Source organism: Accipiter gentilis, chromosome 18, assembly GCF_929443795.1.
Source record: "Accipiter gentilis chromosome 18, bAccGen1.1, whole genome shotgun sequence".
In the NCBI taxonomy this organism is placed as follows: domain Eukaryota; kingdom Metazoa; phylum Chordata; class Aves; order Accipitriformes; family Accipitridae; genus Astur; species Astur gentilis.
In genome coordinates, this window is record NC_064897.1 from 26,811,638 (window position 1) to 26,835,702 (window position 24,065).

Sequence of the window (24,065 nt, forward strand, 5' to 3'; positions counted from 1 at the left end):
TGCCGATGGTTGGCACCCACGGCTGGAGGGCAGGTAGGGACAGAGGTGGGCTTATGGCCCTCCATCCTCTCTGCAAACTCCCACCCGCAGCTTAACAGCTGCTCCTGTTAAAGACCACCAAAGGAAAACAGTGATGGGGCACAGTCCGTGCATGCACAGTTTGTGAATCAAGGCGTATAGATTTCCTTCCCACGCAGCCCTGTTTGTCATGTGTAGAAGGACACGCTGCAGCCCAGGCGCTTGTCTTTGGCTGCACTGACGTGTCCGGTGTGTGTTTGTGTTTGTGCATGACATGGTGAGTGTGAGATCTGAGTGAGCTGGCTGCGTTGTGCATGGCGTTTGCATATTTTATGCTTGGGAAGGCAAAGAACACCAAGTTTTCACGAGCAAATATTTGCATATTTTCCACTCGTTCGAGCAGATAAAGCATTTCAGTTCTCCGTTGAATCCTCAGGAGAGCCAGGAACATCTTCTTTTGAAGGGTGTTTCCCTTTCTTGTATCTCCCTGTCTCTTTTATCCACTGGCTACCCTAGTTCAACAACTGATTAACTGCTTCCTGCCCCCTCCCCACTCCCCCTTCTTCACGGTCCTGTACAGCAGCTGAAGCAGAATGTGGCCTGGACAGTTTTGCTGTTGCCTGAGCTGAGCTGCTGTGTTTCCCTGCTGATGACAAATACAGCAGCTCCCTAACAACAGCTTCAAATGACATTAAGTGTGGGCTGTGTTAGTAACAGCCTGGAAACGCACCCTCGCCTCTCCACGTTGGCACCCCTCCCCAGTCACCATTCACTGCCCTTCCAGTTTCTCTCTTGAAGATCCACTGCAGAGCAAAAGGGTCACACTGAGTGTGTCCGAAGCTGCCCCGAGCCACTGTTGGGCTGGCAGAAATGTGCTTGGCTGTGCAGGTATGGTGGGCCCGTGTGTGGGGAGGGTCATTTGCAGGGTCCAGTTGTCATCTCCCAGTTTTAGCCCATGCCTGGGCTGTGTGTACGAAGGTGTATGATGCGCTGCATTCTTGCATTCATGCTTAGGGCAAGAGGTACGTGCGTGTCTGGATATGTGTGCATCTGTGTGGGTGGCCACATATGGTCTCATGCACACATAGCTATACTTGAATCAAAGCACCCACAGCCCTGAATATGTATATATATATTTATACACATTCACACAGTCACATGTACCCACTCATACAAACATGCTATCACATAAATACTAATTTGTATGCATGTATACACATCACGTACATACACCCCTCTCTTTCTGCTCTTGTGCACTCTGACGTGCGCGTAGGAACTCTCCGGGCAGCTGGCAGAATGGGGTCTCCGTGTCTCTAACACCCCATGTATGATCAAACATTTGCTGGGAAGAGGCATTGCACAATGCTGCTGAAATCATTGCGGACCTTTCTAGTCTTGCAGCTCCGATCTCTACGTGACGAGAATAAAACCTTTTGTGCAGCACAGGGCTTGATGGAGCCCTTATCTCCATGTCTCTGCACCCAGAATAGAAAAATCCATTTCCATATCTGACTGGAACAAATCCCCCTGAACATGGCCAGAATTTCACTTAGCCACTGCGCACGGTCCCCTTGGCCTCTGGGTTTCCTGGAGTCAACGGTACCATCGTTAGGAGAGAGAGAGGGATCACAAGGGCCATCGGATTAATGCTATTACCACAGAAAAAACTGGGGATTCACCAAGAGGATGACAGTGCTGAGGAAAGAAGCAGGGGTCAGGAGGCAGCGAGGTACCGGCCATCATTCCAAACGTCTGTTCCTATGAAAAACAGCCTTTTAATCAATGGTAATAATTGGCAGAATTTTGTAGCGTTTGTTTTCTCCTCATGAATTTCAGACAACAAATACGTTTTCTTTTTCCTCCTCCAGTCTTATTTTCAGTTCATCTCCCTTTTTTTCCCCCAATTTGTCACTGAAAAATAGGATGTGGCGTAGGAGGGAGAAGAAAACACAAGGCAGAAAAATATGATGCTTGTGACCCTTTTCTTTTAAGCTCCTGTTTAAACTAAAGACCCCCATTTTTTTGCAGTTCTCCCTGGAACACATTCTGGTTTTCCCCAGCAGGCTCCCCTGCAGAGCTGCCTTGCTAGTGGGCTCAGACTCCACGTGTCAAAACGATGTCTCCTTGGCGCACTTGCTTGGTGCTGGCATTGCAGTGCTTGGGCCCTTCAGAGATGTAGGTATTTTAAGAAACCAACCAGTTGGTGGAGTTTTTTGAGTGGTGACTTGCAGCAGATGGAGCTGCAAAGGCGTGCAAAATGAAGTCTCAGCTCAATTCGGTGGTGAAGGAGAGAGTCTCCGTTAAGTGTGTTGGCAGCCAGGGAACTCCCCCACCTCCCCACGGCAGCTGGGCAGACACTCTGTGGAGAAGGAAACCTTTCCTATAGCTGCCCCCAAACCCGTCTGAGCTGCCTCCTGCAAGGTCCTCATTCACTGTCACATGCCTTCTTCAATGCCTGGTCATCAACCATGAGCAGCACTACATGCCCCCCAGCTAATACCATTTCTCCCCTGTCCTACTGTGATTGCTGTGCCAGCGGTGCCCAGCATTCACGTTGCCCTGCTCCTCACCGCGAGAGAAATAAGATGGGCCCCCATTTAAAGTGCCGCGTTGTCCATCTGTCTGACCATTGGTATCCAAACCTTTCAATCTTCCTACTGTTTGTTGCCCCATATAGAGGCAGGAGCTTTGGCAGTTCATCTTCATTGGGCTAGGATTTCTTGATTGTGCTTCACCCAGTGGATGCTGTGGGAGCTCCCCAAGCAAAAAAAAAAAAAAAAAAAAAAAAGGCTGTTTTAGTCCAACAGGCTGTGTATCCCATGCCCATAAATAGTTAGGCTGCTTTTCTCAATGGGGCCCAGTGTGGGCAGCTGATGCGTGGATGGAAGGAGGAGGAGATGTGAAGAGTTAGCAGAGGATAGAAACTGGCTACCAAGCACTTTCTTTTCCCCATGAGTTGAACCTGTGCTCCTGGGTGTCTGACTGCCCACGCTTAGGGGAGCAAGTGCACTTTGTGAGAGGAGCTAAGCAATAGCTGTGTGGTATCGCTAGTAGCTCAGCTCCTGAGGCTGCGCCTTGGCACCAGCATCCCCAGCTCAAAGAGGAAACAAGAGGATGGAGGATTCATAGGGACAATCTTTCTCTGTCAGGGAGCTGATGGCTGTACCAGTGGCTGAGAGCACAGCTGAATGTCTTTTGCTCGGTCATGTTTGCAGTCCCTTCCCACCCTTCCTCTGCTCTCTGACCTGGCTGGGACATGTCTCCTCACCTGATGCCCTGCGGCGGTCCTTTCCTGACCTCGGGTGCCCTGCACTGCAGTTCCCCTGATGCTTGCCAGGTTTTCACTTCTTCTCACATCACTTTTGGGTGACCTTGTCTCTTGCTTCCTCATAAAGTGGTTCTGTTCCCATCATCCTCAGCTGCTGCAGCTTGTTCTGCTTTCCAGTCCAGGGCTTTTGTCTTCTGTCCCAGTACACCTGGCCCCATGCCATCCCTTCACATCTCATCCCTTCTCTCAAGTGACCTGTGAGACATCTTTCCATCACCCAGCCAGCTCTCATCACTGACCCTCCGTGGACTGCCTCCTCCAACATTTCCTGACCTCAGGCACCCACCAGGGTGGGTCCCTCCTTCCCAAATTTATTTGTGGAGAAAAGTGCCCAAATATAACCAAGGGCTCTGATATGAGAGTCTTCTTGATGGCTGTAGCTTAGCAACAGCATTTGTGGAGAAGTTCAAGGTGTGGGGACAGACATTTAGCAGAACCTGCAGGAATGAAGCCGAAGTGGAGAGACCTTCCTCCCACCCACCCTCATACATTGCTGCTCCTCTAGCCTGCACACTCAGACGGGTCCACCCACAACTTCCCTCTAACAACCGATGCACAAAAGCAAGCACTCATCCAACACACAGCAACACACATACTCTCACACTCTTACCCAAGCATTCACATGTGTGCACACATTTCCATATATACTTGCATGCCCATACAACTGTATCTACACTTAAACATCCCACAATTACATAAACACACTTCCTCATCTGTGTTTGTATACACTTATACACGTGCATACCCCCTTATGTACATTTGTACACATTTATACATGCCCCACAGCCACACACAGATTAGCATCGGTGCCCAACCTGTGTACATCTCCCACCAGCCCTCACTCCTCGATCTCTGGTCCTGTTCAGACAGTCTCATACACGTACAGTCCAGTGATCAAACTTTTGCAATCAACCACCTTTCTACACATGCAGACACATCATATCTTCTCCATCCTGGGCCAAATACTCTACCATTTCCCACAAGATGGATCAGTTCCTAGTATTGCCCAGAATCCTGCAACTATAGCTCTCTCACACTGGAGATCATCCAACCTCCCTCTGCTCCCTGCCCCAATCCTGTACTGATACATGCCTTGATCTCCTGTACTGATACATGCCTTGATCTCCTGTACCAGCCAAACATTATCCCATACAGAGATCAACTCATCTCAAAGATGTTGTGTATTCTCACGAGAGCCAAACCTACACCACCCCCCTGCCCTAAACACACAGAACGGTTCTGCCCAGTTGGCCTTTTAAGTCCAAAGGCTTTTTGTTTATTTACAATAAGGCTTAGGGAGAAGAAAAGGGAAAGGGCATTTCAGCTTGTAAGAAACCCTGCCTCCCACCCATGCCTTGTCTTCTTCTGTACCCTTGTTACACCTTCCACCAGGATGCAGAGGCACCAGGGAAACCCTGAAGAATGCGAGGTGCAGGGAAGAAATGTCCCATTTGCTCTCCCAGGTAAGTCTCATCAGCCTGCCCAGAGTCTATGAGAGCCCTAGAAAGAAAGAGGAGGCTTTGAGCAGTCAGAGTGGTCTCCAGCCATGACCAGCATGGGTAGGAAAGTTGTCCCCAAGACATTGGAGGGCTCGAGAAGGGTCAGCCATTCATGCAACTGGCTGGTATGTCTTCACTGCAGACATTTTCCCTTCCTGTTTTTCTTTTAGGGTAAACAGATTCTCATGTTTATATGGAAGATAATCAAGGCATTGGGAGGCCTTTTTATTGTATATGCCAGTTGAGGACTTCCTTGAGGTGCCACAGTCAGATGGCAGCTGATGCCATTCACAGCTGGGTGATCCAAGGATGGATCATGCAATCTAGGGCTGACCTTGTTCTCTCCATACTGTCAGTGCCCATCATCTCTTCAGCTCTCCCTGGATGCAGTCCTTCCTTTACCTGGCACCACACAAACCTCAGGTGTCCCTTCCAAAGCCAAGAACAATGCCTTGCTTTTTCCACAAGTTCATGGAGCCCTTTTCATCTTTAAGCAGAATCTTGGACTTTAATATTCCCTTCTATCAACATCTCCCATTGCCTTTGAGGTGGAAAAGCACAGAGGGTGAAGGGGATCCCATGTCCCAGTGTCTCTTTCCCCTGCACCACCCCTTTCATCATAAATAACTGACATGCAACTTGTTGCTCTTTTCACACCCCACAGGCTCCTCGGGGAGTGGTTTTTGCTCATTGCTTTCTCCTTCCCTACTGCTTAGAGGGTGCTCCTGCCTGTCATTACCATTCTGGGTGATCTTGCTGATCTCACCCTCTTCCTCTTCATCATCAGTCTTCTCTGGGGGGCATGCTGGCACGTCCTGGCTTTGGACTCGGCGAGATGGCCTGAGGATGGCCCTACGGAAGCCCTGCTTGAAGCGGTAGGAGAGGAAGCCATAGATGATAGGATTGGCACAGCTGTTGGCATATGGCAAAACCACCACAAGGAAGTAGACACCAAAGAGGGACGGTTCCTCTGGCAGTGGGCAGACAACATTGATTATGTTGAGGACGTAGAAGGGGAGCCAGCAAAGGATGAAGACAGCCACAACAGCCACCACCATGCGGGTCACTCTGCGCTCGGAAAGCTTGTGCTTGGAGGACAGAGCCCTCACCCGCCTGCCAGAGGAACGAACCTTCACAACGATAAGAAGATAGCAGAGACAAATCACCAGCAGCGGCCCAAAGAAGCCCAAGGTGGCAGTGTAGACGATGAAGCCAGCTCTCCACACCGAGGCAGGCTCTGGCCACTGGATGTGGCATGTGCTCATCCCTAAAGGGACATCTGAGAAGACGACCACGGGCAGCACCACTACGGAAGACAGCACCCACACAGTTGCACTCACAGCCTTGGCCACCCGTGCTGTCCGCCATTTGGAGGACTTCCCTGGGTGGACCACGGCCAGGTAGCGATCAACACTCATCACCGTCAGGCAGAAGATGCTGGTGAACTGGTTGATGGCATCCACAGCCATCACCAGGCGGCACATGAAAGACCCAAATGGCCAGTAGGACAGGGCATTTTGGGCAGCCAGGAATGGCAGGCCCAGCATGAAGAGCTCATCAGCTAGGGCCAGGTTCAAGATGTAGACGTTGGTCACCGACTCGCTCACAGAGTGCCGCAGGACCACATAAATGACCAGAGAATTCCCAGCCAGCCCCACCACGCAGACAATGAGGTAGACCAGGGGGATGAGGACACCGCTGACGACCACACCAGGGCTGGCGGTGGTGGAGCCGTTGGGGGTGGTGAAGCCTGCCCAGCTGCCAGAGGCATTCCCCTCCTCCGACACTGCTGGCGTGGGGAGGCTGAAAGCAGAAGAGTCCATAGCAGAGGCAGGGAAGAGGGCAGGGGGCAGCGTCCTTGCAGGATCAGTTAGCAATCTGGAAGTGAGAGGAGGAGAAAAAAGCCTTTGATACTGGGGACATGACAGCTGAACAAGCCACAGATAAAATCACCACATTAACTGTGTGTAGGTATGGGCAGGCATGGGAAGTTGAGGTGAGTTTGTGGATGCTGGAAGATGTAGGACAATATTGACCCTATCTAGTCCTGGGAGGCACAGTGGGCACGGAGGGACAAACATGGACATGGCTCAATGTGGGCCAATAGAACCTCTTCCCTAGGGAAAGAACCACAGACTGGGATAGGGACAAGGAAATTTCTCATTTTCTGCTACTGGCTCCAATACAGAGGACATAGTTGCCAGGGGCCCGATTCTCATTTGTGAATGGCAGGTGCCTTACAAACAAAAGAAGGAAGAGCATCCAGTGATAACGCGCCATTCCAACTCTGTCTCCCCCATTCACTGAGTATCCTCCTGTTTGCTGAAGCTCTTTTTGGACTGGCCAGGTTGTCATGGGGTTGTTAGCCCCACCAGCAGAAATGAAAGCACCTCCACTCTAAATCTGAGCCAAGAGGCTGAGCTCAGCACCTGAGCTGGAGGGTAGCTGGTTTGTGTTATGGCAGTTTGAGAGTAAAGGAGGAGCCAGATTATTTTGAGTACACCAAGAGGGATCAGTCCAGATCTCTCTTGCCTCTTTGTCTCTTGTTTTCTCTCTCTCTCCTTCTGCACCCTGCAACACACTGCTAATGGAAGAGGCTCTGCCTGCCCCAGCTGTTTGCGACACCAAAGCAGTGTCCCAGCCTTCCTAATCTGAGGTGCCCAATTGCCCGTCAACATCAGGGTTTGGCATGGAAACAGCACTGAGCTTGAACAAACAAGCTCTCCACTCGCCACCAGCAATCTGCTGACACTGGGTGAGAAGCTGCAGGGAGAGAAGAGACAGAGAAGGGAAGGACGTGTCTTTTGTCTTTTGTCAGGACTCCATATATGTGGGATACAGAGCCCAGCACACACTCCAGACCAGAGACATCCTGGAAAACCTTATGCAGGGGAGATTTGTGATGCTTGCAGGATCACTCCGGCTCTGGCAAAATTTTCTGGAGGTGTGGACTGGCAGGGTTATCCTTTTGATGAACTAGCTCCTTGGAAGGGAGGATGACTTAGTGGAGGAGAACAAGGACCCTGAGGCTTGCCTTTACCCATCCCACCAAATCTCCTAGGGCTCTGAAGCTCCTTTGTTACTGAAATGAAAACTGGGGATCTCAAAGGAAAGGACTCCCAATATTAACTACTTTCAGGAGGCCAAAACACTCCAGAGACTTTTCTCCCAGATGGGATGCTCTGTACCATCACAACTTTATTCACAAATGTCTTAATATTATAGCTTTTATTCTTTTTTGTAGATGTCATTCTGACTTCTGGAAACCTTAGGGGAGACCTGAGCTTTAGATGGATTCCTTGGATATCAGATAGGCAAACACACAGATTCTACAGAGATATCAAATCTTATCCTGAAAGAACCTCATCTGATAGGCCCCATAAAAACACCATTGGGCAACTATGTCTTAAGGCCATTTCTACAGGCTATTGCATAAATGTTTCCTGCTGTACTTAAATGAGCTTTGAAGGAAGGGAATTGTTTAGACTTTATTTGCAGGTGCCTTGGGCTGTGACACACTGTCCTGATAGAAGCCCATCTCTCGGGGTCCTGCAGCACTGGGCTGTCCCACACATCATGAGTGGCTGCAATGAATGGGCAAAGTAGGAAGTGATTTGAAAGTCTATTTCTAGGCTTGAGGATCTTTCCTCTGATATTTTTTTCCAGTGCTGTTCCAGTGACACAAGTCACTTGTTGGAGGAAAGGGGAGGGCAGTGACTGCTCTGGGGACAAAGATCCCTGCAAAGGGTGGCAGAGACCAGAACCGTACGTTCATAAAAAGATGATCCTCTAAAAGGTGAGGACATAGGTAGGAATCCCTTTGGATGTTCCTCCTGCATGCAAAGGAATTTCCAAAAAAAGCATTTGGAGGCAGCCCTACCAATATCAAATATAGATGGGGACACTCATGCTGGGGCTGAAAAGCATTTGGGGAAGTGTCTGGGGTCCAGACCTCAAAGCTGATTGCTCAGGCTGTGGTTTAGCAATGCAGTAAATGCAGCCTCAGGTCTCCAAAAGCCCTATCAAAAATGCTAAGGCATGCAATGCAAAGCACTGATTCACTGTAAACTCATTCTCCTGCTCAGACAGCTGCAGTGGAGAAACTTTGTCTTTAAGCAGGCATGGTCTGTCTGTACCATTCTAACTTTGCCAAGTACCATCTACCAGCTCAAATGCTGCATCACACATTCTGGCTAGTTTGACAGAACAACCACTGGATACCAGTGCCTCACCTGGGTTGGGTCTGCTCTGCTGGCTGCTTTGGCAACACCTGCATAGGTAGGAATTGATGAGGAACCTTGGCCTCAGACTGGTAGTGTGTTGGCATCTACTTGGGGTCTGTCCCTGATGTGGATAGCACCTGTTGCAAGAAGATTTGGATCCCCTAACGGGTGCTGCCAGAATATGCCTGCTCCGTACATCTGGAGAGCAGGAGTAAGGCAGAGAGGTAGAAAGAGATGATAAATCGGTGCTACCGCTTTCTTTAGGAAAAACAAAAAAGATATATTTCTGCGTTGAATGAGAGGAGGAGGTGGATGCTAAAAGCTGAGCCTAGACCCGGTTACAAAACAGGAATAGAAGCTGGGAGGGACCACAGAGTCCAATAACCTGCAACCCCTCTTGCCACCCTCCCCTCCCGTTTTCCACAGCCCTGCTCCAGCTCAGGACTCCCCCTGCCTCACCTCGGGGCTGAGCTCTCTGGTAGGGACCAGGCTGGGCTGGCAGAATTGGGGGGGGGGGGGCTGGAGCGGGGGGGGGGGGGGGCAGTTTTCCTTCTCTGGGACTGCAGAGTTAACTTCTGCATGGACTCACCCCCACGGGAGACAGCTGGGAAAAGCAGGCAGAGCCGCCTGGTACTTACGTGTCGTTGGGATGTACATTTTCCTCTGCTTCACCGGGAGAATCCGTGTCATGTTTTTTTCCCCTTCCCCTTTCTTAAAAGCAATTGAACAAAACGGTCCCGGGAGGGAGCGAGTCCCACCATCCACTACCGAAGACGCAAGTCCTTCCTTCTGGACCTGCCCATCGCTTCCCTCCGTGACTGGTGTGGGAGTGGGGCCCACTCCAGTACCCGCTGGTGTCCGGCCGGGGATGCTCGGACCCTCACCCTCAGGCCGGCGGGTCTCTCCCCCACTCTCCCCTCACCATCTGCTGGGGAAAGGGGGGTTCGTCTGCCGGGCTTGGGCAAACGGGATTGAAGTGGCGGCTACCGTGGGATGGCTGCCGCCAGCCAATGGGCGCCACGCACGGAAACACCGGCAGGAGAAGGAGAAGGAGGGGATGGACGATGGAGCTGGAGAATGGGAGAGGAGCGGGGAGGAGAAACCGGGATGGAGAATGAAAAGGGAGAGAGGGAGGTGCGGCAGAGGGGCAAGGGGAGAGGGGGAGCGCAGAGGAGGGGAGGATGGAGGGAGTGTGGTGAGAGAAGCTGGAGATGGTGGAGGGGAGAGGGAGAGGGATGCAGGGGAGAGGGATGCAGAGAGCAACTGTGTGGTGGGAGAGTGGTGTTGTGGAAGGGGGGGACCCGGCTCAGCTCCCCTAGGAGGGGGGAGTTGTGGCAGTGCAAAGTGCCCTGCGAATGCCCACGGGCACACAGGAGAGGGGCTGCCCGTTCTGAGGATCTTGTGGGCAGGACAGCTGCTGCTCAGAGCTGCAGGGACACGGCAAAGCCTTCTGGCTGGCAAGATGCTCAGAAACCGGGGTGGATGCTGAGCGCACAAACCCTTCTCCCTTCTGTTCTGCCCTACGAGCACCTCCAGATGGATGGAGCTGAGGGCAGATGGGCAGATAAAGGGGCTGTCTGTCTCAACTCTCTCCCTCCCCTGGCTCCGTGCACAATCTCACGTCTTTTGCACCTTTTTTGGGAAAAAGCTCCGGTTCAACAGCCCCAAACTCTCCTGCCTGATTTCATCTGTGCTGCAAGGAGTGGACACAGAAGAAATGGGGCAGGGCAAGCAATTAAGCTCCTTTGTGTGAGCAGTCCTCCGGGGAAGAAAATTAGCATTTCCCCATCCCATTCCTTGCACAAAGTGCTTCCCTATAGTCCTCAGGCCCTTCCCTGCCCTGCAGCCGACATCAGTGACTCCTTGTGCTGTGCAGTCACCCAGCTCTTGAAATCTGGCACTGCTGTTAGGAGCAGTTAAGCTCCTAGGGCCAATTCCAGCCTTAACACAAGTAGGGAGTATCTCTGCGAGCAGAACATAACCAGGGTCTAAAACCTGGTCTTCCAGACCTGCCTGAGCAGCCAGTGCTGCTCAAAGGTGAACCGGTGAAGACAGTACAGGGCTTCAAAGCTGTCAGGATGCCTTAGCCTAAACCTTGGCCACAGTGCTGTAAGGAGACACACAGGAGAGATGAGGCCTCACTGGGGAAGGAATGGCGTGGGCAGCACCCAGTGGCTATCTTTGTCATGGCAGGGCAGGTATCTGCAGCAGCATGCAGGGAGCCCCTAGAAGAAATGGAGCCATGCAACAGCAGAGCTCTGCCCAGGCCAGCTATCCCTTCCAGGCCTTGTTAACATAAGCAAAGTCATTAAGTTCAAAACTTCCAGGTCTCCAGCTTGCTTCCTCAATGCTCAGAGTCCTGCCTCAGTCTCTGCCTCAGCTCCGAGGGGGTTCTGCAAAGTGCTTGAATTGTGTTGGAAGGAGAGCTCAGCCTGTGCACCTCCACAGGTAGGCAGGTACGTGAATTTTGTTTCACGCACACGGTGAGCCTCTCCTCTCTGCATTGCTGTACATGATAGGGGACAGGGCGGACTGAGAAGGTAAAAGCCAAGGCTTGAAAACTGGAGAGGAAATAATAACCCACTGGGAAGTCATTGGTCTGAGTAATGTTTAGGGTGTTTAAGGGAGGCTGGACCCCAGTCTCAAGGGCTTGGTGTCCTTTGCCCACACCAGAGACTTCATTTCTGCTTTTCTGGACTTACGTTGACACAATTTACATTACCTTTGGAGGGGGCTTGGGCAATTCATCCGGCAGCACATATGCAATGCAGGCATTAGTGGAACTCGCTGCCACAGGATGTCCTCCAGCGTTGCTCTGGACATTATCAGTGAATAACGTGTCACACCACTGAATTAACTGCCTTACTCGGATCTGACCGTGAATTGAATTTGCAGAAATGTCCCTGGCAGCAGGGTACCTCAGGGCCTTCACTGTGGCGGGTTGTTGCCGACACTACCCATGCACCTCCTCAGCGCAGGAAGCAGCCTTTGAAACTCAGAAGCGATGCTGCATCGGGCAGCGGTAAGCTGGCTCAACTCCACCGTTTCCCTGTGCCCTCCTCGGACTGCAGGATTTTGCAGTGCCAATCATTGCACCCTGAGCCCTCCTCCCTCCCTCCCAGAGCAGTGGCAGGAGCAGCCACCCTGTAACACTTCTTATTCTCAAGTCCCTGCAATGCATCAGGAAGGCAGGTGCTCACAGCTGCCAGATCCATAGCACCGCTGGGACCACTCTCTTCCGCTTAATTTTAGTGACTTGGAGGCAATTTGTCTGGACTGGTGACTCATTCCTCGCTTTTTTTTATTTCCTCCCCCTGCCCTCCCCCTTCCTGTTCTCGTTCTGCCTGTGCCTGGCAGTGTGAGCGAGTGCCGGTACGATACGACTGCCTGTGACGTGAGCTTAGAAGCATTAATGCAGAAATGTTTTGGTGAAAGTGTGTCCCCAGCGACCTGCAGGGGCAGTCCCCGCAGAGAGAAGTCTGGTCCTGGGTCTCCCCTCCCAAAGCCCACATCCCATCCTCTGCGTGTCTCGGAGGGGAGACAACTTTTCCTTTGAACACATGGAGGATGAGAAGAGAAAGGGCAAAAGCTGAGGTGTAATTGTCCCGCCGCCTTTGGCCAGCACACGATATTCCCACTTTACTGAGGAACGCAGGGGGCTCAGCTGAGAACTTGGCAACTCGATGCATGAATCAGGCCTCATCTCTTCATCCCAGAGCGGCGGGGGCTCCCCGGTACCAAGCTCAGTGTGGTGCTGCCTGGGTTGTCACTGCCGAAGGAGGGGTACGGCTGGCAGATGCCTCCACCCCAGCCGTCCCGTTGTTCACCGCTTCAGGGCCGTGTCGCCCCGAGGTGCAACACATCACGGACATGGCAAGAATGAACGGTCTGTTTATTTGGTCTTATTCCCTACGTTGTAACCTTGGAGGTTGGTGAGGAAGGGAAGGGGCAGCTGGGGTGAGGCGAGTGTGGGGAAGTTGTGCAAACAGACAAACCAATGCTACAGACCCACAACAGTCTTTCAAGCCAGCAAGAAGTAAAAAGCGCAGTGACCGCTACAAGGTACTGAGCTCCGGGATGCTGGAGCCATCGCTCTCCTGTTGTGCTGGGCAGAGCCTGGCATCAGGACGGGGCCGGGATCTGGAGCCAAAAACACAACAGACCTCATGAAACCAGCTCGGTTATTATCCTGCTCTGCCTCCCTCTGCCCTGGTGGTGGTGGGAGAACGAAGGGGCAGGGTCCCAGCTAGAAAGTTCTCACTCTCCTCTCTCCTCAGGCTCTGGCCAGCTTTGCCCCTCATCCTGAAGCCTCTCTGCTCCCTTGAGTTGAAGGGGAAGGGCAGATGGGGACAATATGAGGAGTCCTGGGGGAGAAGCTGCTGCCTGTCAATGTACAGCAACACAAAAACCACCTTGAGGTGAACAGGGCCTGGTAAGATGAAGGGCCATTGGGCAACCACCATGAAAAAGGAACAGATTTTTTTTTTTTTCCCATAGGCAAAGGCTGTGGCTTCACAAGTCTCACAGCAGATGATCCCCAGGGCTGCCTGGATGCAGTTCCCTCTGTGGCAGAAGGTGACAGTTCTTCTCTGTGAGGGCAGGGGTGGAAAATCTTGGGCGTCCTTGCACCAGGAGATGGGGGCAAACCTGCCCATGGGCAAGCAGCAAGGAGGGGCAAGTGGTTCAGGGGTCCGTGTTCTCTGTCATACCATGTCCTGTCCCTTCCCCAAGCAGGAGGACTGTCTCCCTCTCTCTCTTTGAGGCTGACCCATCCCACCAGGCACAGCAGGTTATAGGAACCCAGTGACCAACTGGGTTCAGGAGCAGGAAAGTGCCACTGGTGTCGCTCCCAGGGATCCCTTTCAGACTTACTCACTTAGAGAAGGCTGCATACACGTTTCTTTGTCCGGGTGGGCTGTGGACAGAGGACTGCTCGGATGGCCTCGTCAAACACCGTCTTGAGGCCGCGCTGCGTCAAAGCCGAGCATTCGAGGTATTTCACGGAGTCTGTTGGGAAGAAAGCAGGTGCTGTAATGGGGAGGAAGGGAACTGGGGTAGGCAGTGGGGGTACCCAGGAATCTGCTGCCGAGGGTGCTCAGAAGAGAAACACGCAGAAGGAATACCACAGATAGTGTCAAGAAGAAAGAGATGCATGGGCCTGTTTCACCAACAAGTTTCTGGCTCACATCACAGCCACAACGCTCTCCTCCCTCAGTGCCCATTTTACAGTGTCCTGAGGCACATACACACCATGGAAACAACCGCTGACTCTCATCTTGAGATGAGGTCTCAGGTCTCCTCAAGTTCAAATGTCATTCAGACTGCCTGGCCTCAAGCACCTCTGGTGGCATCTCAAATCACATGGCACCTCCTTTTTGGGACTCTGTACCCCCAAATTCTCAGAGGCGTTGTGCTGGAAAGCAAGGCACCTGGCTTTTCCCTGAACTGAAAAACACAGCACAGGTGATCAAAGCCATTAAGCATTGTCAGGACACACTTCACTCACTCAGGTAGCCTTGACTTGAGGACAAAACTGGCCAGCTGTACAAGACCGGAGTTTGCCTATTCTCCACCCTTGTAGCCAGAGCAGAGCCATCATGTGAAGCCGGCTATGTTATCCTGACCGGACACCCTCTCCTCCAAACTCCCGGTTGAAAACTTCTCCCTTAAGCTGTGTTTCCCAGCCTCCCTCCTGCCTCTGCATGCTCCATTTGAGAAGAGAGGTTACCTGGAACAGGCATTTGTACATTTCCCAAAATAAGGGAGGGAACTGATGCCCCTGAGATGAACGGTGGGGTGTGACACACATACCCAGGGGGTTGCAGGTATAAGCCCCGCTAGTCAGAGGCAGGGACGAGAAGCTGCAGTTGCAACTCTTCCTGAGAGATGTTAGAAAACTCACTCTCTTCCGCTTCTTTCCGGATGTGGAGGAGAGGCCTCTGCCCACACGGCAGCTGTGGCTTTCACAGAAAAATATTGGCCCAAATAAAAATAGCAGAGTAAAAGGGGAGGGGAATGAGCAAGCGCGTATTTGTGCGTGTCTGTGTAGCGTGGTGGCCAGAGGGAGGCAGAAAACAGAGGGTTGAGGCTTCCTCAAGGAGCAGATCTCCTTCCTGAGTCTCCTGAATGGCATTTTGTCCCATGACCCTTGGTGTGTCTCCTCGTGTCCCTCAGAGATACCACTGTGAGATACCTCTACAAAAGCCTCATTAGGCTGAGGGGAAGCCCTTATCTTCTGCCTCTCTCCTTTCAGTAGGTCCAAGATGTTGCCCCAAGCACATACCGATTTCCTTGGCCAGAGCAAGGCCCTGAGGATAGGTAATGGGGGATAGCTTCTTCTCCTTCAGCTTCTCAATGGTGTCCTTGTCATCACGAAGATCCAGCTTTGTGCCCACAAGGATGATGGGAGTGCTAGGGCAGTGGTGCCGCACCTCGGGGAACCACTAGCAAGGGAGCAAAACGGCAAAGATGTGAGAGGAAGTCACGCATATGGGCATGCACAAGGGAAAGAAAGAGGCACCCCTGAAAAAGTGTCAGCAAGGTAGCTAACACCCTGTCCTTCCTCGCAGCCCTTCCATCCAGTGTTGGGCACTATAGCCTGGCCCAGGCCAGCCCTTGTTGCTGGGTCCTCATGCAAAATCCCTGGCATGGAGCTCAAATTCTGTTAAGCAAAAGCACAAGCTGCACTTTACCCTTCATGGCTCCCTGGAACCCAAGGAGGAACCTGAAAGTGGTAGGAAGGAAATACTATGTTGTTCTCCTCCTCATCAATCTCTCCCTTCTTCCCTCACTTCCCATCCAAAAGCTGTGGGTACCTGCTTCTCATACCCTATGGACTGGTCCTCCTTCTCTGTGCTGTGACAGTCTTGGCTGGAAGATGCCGTCAGAATATAAGCCTGTGGTCTCACAGCTCAATAGCCCACCAAGATGAATACTAGCCTGTTAATGGGGTTGGCCACTTTCTTTGAGATGACCCGGAAAAGACATCTGAAGGAGGGTCATATTTTAGTCCCTTCTGATTGTCACAAAAATGATATTACCTCTCTGAATCTAGAGGTCCTGTTAGCAGTTTCCACCCACAGTCACTCTCTTTGCAAGACCACCACCAATCTCACCCTCCTTAGCCCCTAATGGACCAGGATATTGTGTCTCACCTTAGCACGGACGTTTTCATAAGATGCCGGGCTGACAAGGGAGAAGCAGATCAGGAAGACGTCCTGTAGGCATACAACCATGGTGCAGAGTTAGGATGAGAGCATGGGATTGCATGGCAGGAGGCAGGGAGGGTAGAGAAGATCTGGGTGGGCAGCATCCTCCCTCTGCAGCAGAGGGTCATGCTAGGGAAAGCTGTCTCTCACAAAGTAACACAGTCCTGACTGCTGCTAATTGCCTCCAGAGGAGAGAAAGATATTTGCTCCCCTGACTCATGGTAACCATAGCCACCATTATCAGAAGAGCCAAACGTTTAACTACGAGGATGGGGTTTTTGTGGTAGGCACAGTCATCCTCATGGGAAACAGCCTGACAGCGTCCTGCTCATTTCTCACAGAACATCGTCGAGCTTTCAGGCCAGAATAATTTCGCCTGCTGTTGAGACAGAACTAGGCTCAGCCCAAAAAGTGCACACACAGGATGTAAATGAGGCGGAGTTTTGGTTATCCACGTAAGCGCTTCTCCTGAGCACGGCAGAATATAGACTTCCATTAAAAACAAAACAAACCAGCTCTTCAGGGTTATATTTATTTCATCCAACTTCACCTAGCTAAAACAAGGGTGTCAGGCCCAGGCTATCCGTTTACATACTTTTACAAGTATCAGAGGCAAAAAAGTCGGAGAACAGTTCCCCCAACTATCCTTGGAGTTGTGTCCCAGGGTGGGTGCAAGCATGCTGTTGAGAAATACATCTGCTTGCACTGACTGCAGAAGGAGCCTAGGCAAACAGCTTACACCAGGAATCCAACTTTTAGGTGGCTGAACCTAGCCAAAATAAATAGTGGCCTCAATTCCTAGCCCTTTTTGTTGCAATGGCAACCTTCAGACCAACACCTGAGGCAGCAGGGTCTTTCTGAGCTTGCCAAGAGACTGCTTAGAACAACATCCTCCAGGGAAGGTGACCTTTAATCCCTGAAATCACTCTGTCAGTGTGGTAAAAAACTGGTGACCACAGTATCTGAGGCATCCATTTGTTCTGCTAGAGGCTTGGGCTTAGTTTAGGCATCAGCAGGCTGAATACATCAGATCCCTTTTAAAAGGCAGAAGCCAGAATAGCGGGGTTTGCAGAAATGCAAGAAGCTCCTGTGTCAGCTCCTAAATTCCCTGAGCCACTTAAACTTCACAAAAGGAAGGGTTTTTACCAGGGCTGTGTAAGGCATCTGCCCCACACTGAAATCAGTGTCAGCTGGGCTCATAAGTACCTTCAGCTGGGCTCATAAGTATCTTCAGCTGGGCTCCTAAGTATCTTTGAAGATATCGGTTTTGTTGGTAAGTTATACGAGTAATGAAGTTTAGATAAAGGCTCCAAAAGACTCTCAGATATCTTTTAGCTTTAAGGTTTCGAGGCACTTGTATATCAACAGAGGTATTCTCAGAAGGGGACAGAGAAAGACAGGAACAGCCCCGTCACTGTTTTGATGAATGTTGATTTTTGCAGTGGGGGATGGAGACATATCTGAGGGAGGAACAAGGGAGGAAGGACACAGAGCATGACCCACCGTCTGCGGGTAAGAGAGCGGCCTCAGCCTGTCATAATCTTCTTGTCCAGCAGTATCCCATAGCCCCAGATTTACAGGCTTGCTGTCAACCATCACGTTGGCAGAATAGTTATCAAACCTGAAATTCAGAGACATAGGCTGTGACTCAAACAGGAGAAGAGAGACCCCTTCCAGTAGTGTTGGTGGGGTTCACTATATGCACCCACGAGCAAAGGGCAGTGATTCCTCTGCTCACCTGGGTGATGCTACCTTACCAAATTCCCACTCAGCATCAACCTCCTTCCCATCACCCAGCTGTTCTGGACAGGTGCCTGGCTGCAGCTCCACCTTTGCCACCTTGCGTGCAGATCCATAAACCCTTCCCTTTCCCACTTCTTTCCCCAGTATTCTTCTCACAACTGTGTCTGCTCTAGCCAAGCCCCTGTCTTTCTTTTGTGCTCTAAACCCCAGCTTTCTCCTTAAAAGTGAAGAAGAACCCACATCTCTAGCTCTCCCAGAGCCCTGCACTCCTCAACAACCCTGCTGGAACTGAGACCAATGTGCTAAGACGTGTCCCTTCACTCTGAAAACCCAGCATGGAATATTTGAGAAGAGCTATCAGGATTGCATGCTTGGGAGCAAAGACTTAATTGAAAAAAAAGGATATTAAATCAATACAGATGTTCCTCCCCTTGTCCTAGAAAATTTTATTTCTGGTTCCTTTTGGTATTTTTTTATTTTTTTTTCAGGCTAAGGTGAGGGAAACCAGTGATGGGAAGGAACCAACACAAAGACCTTGTGAATGTGCTCACAGCATACGCCACTGTCGTAAGATAAGCCATGCAGTCCAGGAGCACAAAATGGCCTCCCTTTCTCATCTCCAGACACAAACTTCAGACAGTAGGAGAAATGGTGTGTGACGCACAAAACACATAGCCACTTCATGTCTACGTGCTAGGAAGGGATGGTGCCCCTCCACAAACCGGCTTCTGAGAAACGATGCTTTCTTGCTGCCACAGCCGTTTTCTTGCAATGTCTGCTGCAAATTGCTCTGGAGAAAAAGGTGAGGCTCTGAGGTTTTCCTGTACCTGTCCTTCCCACGGAATCTGAACCTGAGCTGGCGGTCTGACTCCTAGCTCCTTTTCCCACCTCAGTGAGCGTGCCATCATACCCCACATCCCAGTAGTGTGGTATGTGTGGTGTGCATCCCCAAACATATTCCCAGGCACTGTGGGGAGACAAATGCATCTGACTGCTCAAACTAAAGCAACCCTGATTTTGTTCCTTATTCCACCAGTCTTTAGGTCTGTCTCAGCCTCATGCATACATCTGCTGGATTGCATAGTGCTTCTACTCTGGCATTGAGCTGAATCCTGCACTCCTACCATCAGGGTTATCAGTGCCTGCTCCGATGACAGTGGGTGCCTTGGTCAAGGAAGGAAGTGGGGAGCCCTGTCCATCCAACTGCCTCCTCTTGGAGGCCAAATTTTTGTAGCCTAGTGCCAGGTTGTTTTGCCTAGCGGGAGCCCATCTACTACTTGTAAACTTAGCAGGCAGATAGGTTTGGTTTGTGTCTCCCAAATACCCCATTTATACCAGGGCTTATAAGGCCACTTGTGCCTCTGGTGAAAAGTGACAGATCCAAAGTGTAGAGGCGCCTTCGCTGGTTTGGCATCCCTTCCTGGCATGGAGATCGCCATCCTGCCTTCAGAGTGCACAACAAGGGGTTTCTGCACCCCATTGCACCCTGGTTTCCATGCCTCCCACCCACGCCAGGACCTGTTTATGCATCACTCACACAGTGGGGATGTATTCTCCCGGGAAGGCATTGGTGGTGTAGCTGATAAGGAGACAGGTTTTCCCCACAGCTCTGGAAGAGAAAGAAAAAATAGCACAAGTTATGGTAGTGCAGGCAATCTTGCTAGGGTAAGGTGGGGATGGGGCAATCCTTCCACACCTCTAAGCTAAGCCCTGTCCGGAGACCCCTGACAGCAGAAACACTCACAGGACCAGACAGCGCATAACCGTAAGTTAGACAACCAGCAGGAAGAAAGACAGGATGTCACCCAGAAATGTTTGTTGTCTTCGAGCACGAAGGCTTGTTTTTACGTTCTGGTACAGAGATCACTCAGCTAAAGCGCATCCACTCCGAGATGGAGGCGAAAGCCCATTTTCCAGTGCGTGCACGGTGCTGTACGCTCACAGCCAAGGGTAGGTGTGTTGATTCGGTGTGGGAGTGCCATGACAAAGCTGCCCAGCCAGCTACAGCCCCTGAACACAGGCACTCCCGCCTGCTTCTGCAGGTGCTGTGGCCAGGAGCTGGTAGCACCTCTTCTTGATATAGCCACAACACTCCAGCCTTGCCTGCCTGCGGTGAGCTGCAGCATTGCCCGCAGAGCGAGCTGTAAGCAGCCAGCAAGGTGCCTCTCCCTGTGGCTGCTGGAGGCTGCTGGTGGTGTTTCTGAGCTAGAAGCTGGTGCTTCCTCCCTCCTCAGCCTCCCCCACACTCATGCTACAGCAGGGTGGAGCGAAAATAAGCCAGGGTAGCAGCAGAGTCCAGACTGGGTGAGAGCATCGTTGTGAGGGAGGTGGGAAAGGGAGCAGTAAGGCTATCAAGGGGAGGAGAAGGTGTCGTCGGCAAGGTGTAAGGCTATGGTGAGGGCAAGAAGTGGAGAGAAACTGGAAGAAGATAAAGCAGCCAGGACAGGTGTGGGATGGAGAATCCTCCTCCTGCTGGGCTGCTATTTCTCAGGTCTGTGCGGCCTGGGAAAGTCTGGTCATGTTTCAGTTACAACATGTGTAAAATGGAGATGGTGAGAACAACCTGGCTCCTCAGCCTACGAGCACAGCCACAGGATGAGAAAGATGTCTTTCCCGAGGGGAAAGGCTGGAGTCTCGCTGCTGGCGATGCTCCAACCACCTCAGCTGTACCTGCAAAGTCCTCCCTCGCAGCCCTGCAGCCCTGCCTTTTTGTGTGCCCTCAACGGGCACAGCTGGCATCTTCTCCCTGGTCCTGAGGCACCTGCCTCACTGCACTGTGGGGCAGCTGAGAAGGAAACTGAGCTCTTCGGCGTGCTCTGACACTTATTTCTTCCTTCTGCCACCTCCCTTTCTTAGATCCTCCTCTCTCAGTCCCTTCTCTTTCCCCAGCTCCCTTGCTTCCCTCTTATCATAGAGATATTGAGGGAGGCCCATGGAGGCTTCCTGAAGGTCTATAAGGAATGGCTCAAGAGATGTATGGGACTGTGGGTGGTCATGGAAGGGGGGACGGTTCTGAATTAGTGTGGTTGAACAGAGAGGAGCAGAAAGGGTCAGCGAAGGGGTGAAGGTTACAACAAAGCTGTTAAGAGGTGAGGTTAGTGGCACCTGCAAGTTCCTGGGACTGAACTCAGGGAGTGTTAAGAGGTTGGTGATGTGTGACGGAGGGAGCTATGGGGCCAGAACAGCTACGGGACAACATGAGGGGCTCAGCTGAGTGAGGGCAGAAGGTCCTGTGGTCGGTAAGGTTGAGCCAAGGAAGGGTGACATGGCTGGTATTACTGGGAGGGAGGTGAAGGGTGGTGAACCAAGAGCTCAGAGCGATGGGGAGGTGACCGGACTGCTGTGTTGCAAGATGGTAAGAGGGGAGGTGCAGTGTACAGAGAAGCAAAATGACGGGACAGAAGATGTTTAAAAGGAGTTGCAGTCAGAGGGGCTGAGAGTAGGACGTGTTGTGGGGTGAGCCATGATAAAAGGGGAATGCTGCCTTGAAGGATAACTGCAGAGTTGGTGCAAGGTGTGAAGGGGGAACTGGGGGGTTAACAGCACAACAGATAAATGCCCAGTGGAGTTGTTTATCCAGCTCTAGCTTGCTGCCTTTGGGGGACTTTTCTCAGAGATAACGGTGTTTATTTGGGGCTCTGTCCTTCCTTGTCCCTTCTCCCTGTCCCCTTGCTCCAGCCCCTGAGAGTACGTCTAACATCTACTGTTATGTTTGCAGATGTCTTCTTCCCCGGGCGAGTTTTGCAGGAGGAAGTGACGGTGGGGAGCAGGGCTGCTGCAAATGTCTCTTCATCTGCTACCTGATAGCTGCCCCAGATAACAGGCTGGCCAACTCCTAGCTGGGAAATGAATTAACCTACTCCGTGCCAAGTGCGGACTCTCTTCCCCTCCCTCTCCTGCATCTACTCATCCCACTGGGCAGGAGGAGGCCCTGTCCGCCCCATCCCTCCCACCCCCGGCAGGACGGACTGCTTCGCTTATTGATGGCTTAGATAAGGCCATTTCCAGGGATGACAGGAGATGGGCAGTGATGTTATCATGCAGTGAAGGCATGAAGGTTGCGTTACCTCCCACTCCCAAAGTAGCATATACTTGCGCATATCTCAGTGGATAGAGCTCGTCCTCCTTGTGCCCAACAGAAACCCCTTGCCCAACAGTCTCCCCCACAGCCCGATGCAGACATAATGTGCCGAGAAAAGGTGAACACAGAGATACTGGCAGACATCTCATCAGGACCATAGTGCCATGCCCTCTCCCAGACAGTCCCAGTGAGCAGATGGCGTTCAAGGAGCCATTCGCCTGCAGGAGAGCGCTTGCATCTCTTGGGTTTTAAATCTGACTCCTGCCTACAGGTTGAATTTGGCAGCAACACCACCACCTCCTGTGGGTGGGACAGACCCGCTCTACTTTCCATGCCCCCCTTTGCAGATGCCCTTCAAAATGGCCTCTTCCACACCCTACCCAGAGGAAGGTCCCGTGCCCTGGGGAGGGAAGAGCGAGCGAAAGAGGGAGCACAACCCGCAGGAGGTCAGAAGCAAAGCCGGGGAAGTTTCACCAAGCAACCACCTTCTTTCTTGCCCCTTGTCACTGCCCCTCCCTCCCCGCATCCCCAGCAAACCAGCGGGGTACCTACCCGTCTCCCACCACGACACACTTGATGGCTTGCATGTCTCTGGACCCACGGCAGAGGACAGCGCCGGGGGCAAAGGAAAGTCAGGCCAAGGCAAAGAGTCGACGGGCAAATTTGGGTATCAGCCCTTGTGCTGCAGTGAGCAGCAGGTTGCAGGGAGGGAGGAAGTGGAAGAGGGAACTTCACTCAACGATCACCCTCCGGTCCTTCCTCCCCTCCCACCGCTGCAGCAGCCCTGTGGCTGAGGCCGTTAGCTGAAGGCGGGGCATGCATGACTTCATGGTTGGGATCATGACTGCTGCAATTTATTTATTTTATTTTTTTTCTCCCCACGTATCTCACCCACTCCCTTCCCACCCCATCCCAGCGTACGGCTGGGGGCACCAAACTGCTTTTACAGGGGAGCTGAACAAGGGTTAGAAGCTTGGGGAGAAAGCGGAGGGATGGATTTCCTCCTCCCTCCTTTATCTTCCAAACTTTGGAGGAGGTGCAAGCGGGGAAGGGAATCTGAAGTGGGAGCAGTTGGGTGACGTGGGGCAATGAAGATTTTTTCAGGTCTTCCCAGTGCCCCTGAGTGTCAATGGTGAAATGTCACAAGGAACGATGTTTTCTGTGAAGGCTGAACAAGGAAGTTAAGCAGCCTCTAGGAAGCAGCAGCCACCCTGTGGCTGCTCTATCCCTCCTCTCGTGTGGTGATAAGGTCCTACCGCACTTCTCCACCTACCCAGATTACTAGTGCAAGGAAGTATGGTGTGAACCCGTGTGTTCACCACGAAGTGGAGCAAATGCATCGAGGGATGCAATGAACTGTTTTCTTTCCCCTGCCAGTACTAAGAGAGCCAAGACTGGTGGATGAGAGGAGCCCCCGCAAACCAGCTTCTCCCCGTCCACCCTCTCTCCTACTTCTGTGCGAAAGCAGCCAGTGGGAGCTGCTGCCGGACCTCCTCCATCTTGTCATAGAATCACAGAACGGTTTGAGTTGGAAGGGACCTGTAAAGGTCATCTAGTCCGCTCTCCCTGCAATGAGCAGGGACATCTTCAGCTAGGTCAGGTTGCTCAGAGCCCTGTTCAACCTGACCTGGAATGGTTCCAGGGATGGGGCATCTACCACCTCTCTGAGCAGCCTGTTCCAGTGTTTCACAACCGTCATCATAAAAAATTTCTTCCTTATATCTAGTCTGAATCTACCCTCTTTTAGTTTAAAATCATTAGCCCTTGTCCTATCACTACAGATCCTACTAAAAAGTCTGTCCTTATCTTTCTTATAAGCCCCCTTTAGTTATTGAAAGGCCACAATAAGGTTTCCCCGGATCCTTCTATTCTCCAGGCTAAACAACCCCAACTCTCTCAGCCTGTCTTCATTGTCCTCAGAAGATAAAAGAATTTTAGACCTAAGCAGCAAGGAGAATAAGGAAG

At 51.7% G+C, this 24,065-nt stretch overlaps 2 protein-coding genes across 5 annotated transcripts; both read right to left on the bottom strand.

Annotated features, from left to right (window-relative positions):
* Nucleotides 1-3,846: 3,846 nt before the first annotated feature.
* On the bottom strand, nucleotides 3,847-9,793 carry SSTR3 (somatostatin receptor 3). Of its 2 annotated transcripts, none has more exons than XM_049821725.1 (2): nucleotides 9,078-9,553; nucleotides 3,847-6,723 (listed from the first exon to the last, which is right to left on the bottom strand). In XM_049821725.1, exons 1-2 carry the CDS (start codon nucleotides 9,170-9,172, stop codon nucleotides 5,463-5,465), a joined length of 1,356 nt encoding a protein of 451 aa, XP_049677682.1. In that variant the 5' UTR covers nucleotides 9,173-9,553; the 3' UTR covers nucleotides 3,847-5,462. The 2 variants fall into 2 exon arrangements, with proteins under 2 accessions (XP_049677682.1, XP_049677683.1); XM_049821726.1 differs by lacking the exon at nucleotides 9,078-9,553 and adding an exon at nucleotides 9,707-9,793 and having other exon boundaries at nucleotides 4,599-6,723.
* Nucleotides 9,794-12,943: 3,150 nt separating this feature from the next.
* On the bottom strand, nucleotides 12,944-22,872 carry RAC2 (Rac family small GTPase 2). Of its 3 annotated transcripts, none has more exons than XM_049821730.1 (7): nucleotides 22,653-22,868; nucleotides 19,557-19,628; nucleotides 17,780-17,897; nucleotides 16,223-16,285; nucleotides 15,352-15,511; nucleotides 13,941-14,075; nucleotides 12,944-13,208 (listed from the first exon to the last, which is right to left on the bottom strand). In XM_049821730.1, exons 1-6 carry the CDS (start codon nucleotides 22,685-22,687, stop codon nucleotides 13,945-13,947), a joined length of 579 nt encoding a protein of 192 aa, XP_049677687.1. In that variant the 5' UTR covers nucleotides 22,688-22,868; the 3' UTR covers nucleotides 12,944-13,208; nucleotides 13,941-13,944. The 3 variants fall into 3 exon arrangements, 2 of the variants coding, with proteins under 2 accessions (XP_049677687.1, XP_049677686.1); XM_049821729.1 differs by having other exon boundaries at nucleotides 13,945-14,075; nucleotides 22,653-22,867; XR_007508676.1 differs by lacking the exon at nucleotides 12,944-13,208 and adding an exon at nucleotides 14,880-15,028 and having other exon boundaries at nucleotides 13,993-14,075; nucleotides 22,653-22,872.
* Nucleotides 22,873-24,065: the final 1,193 nt, after the last annotated feature.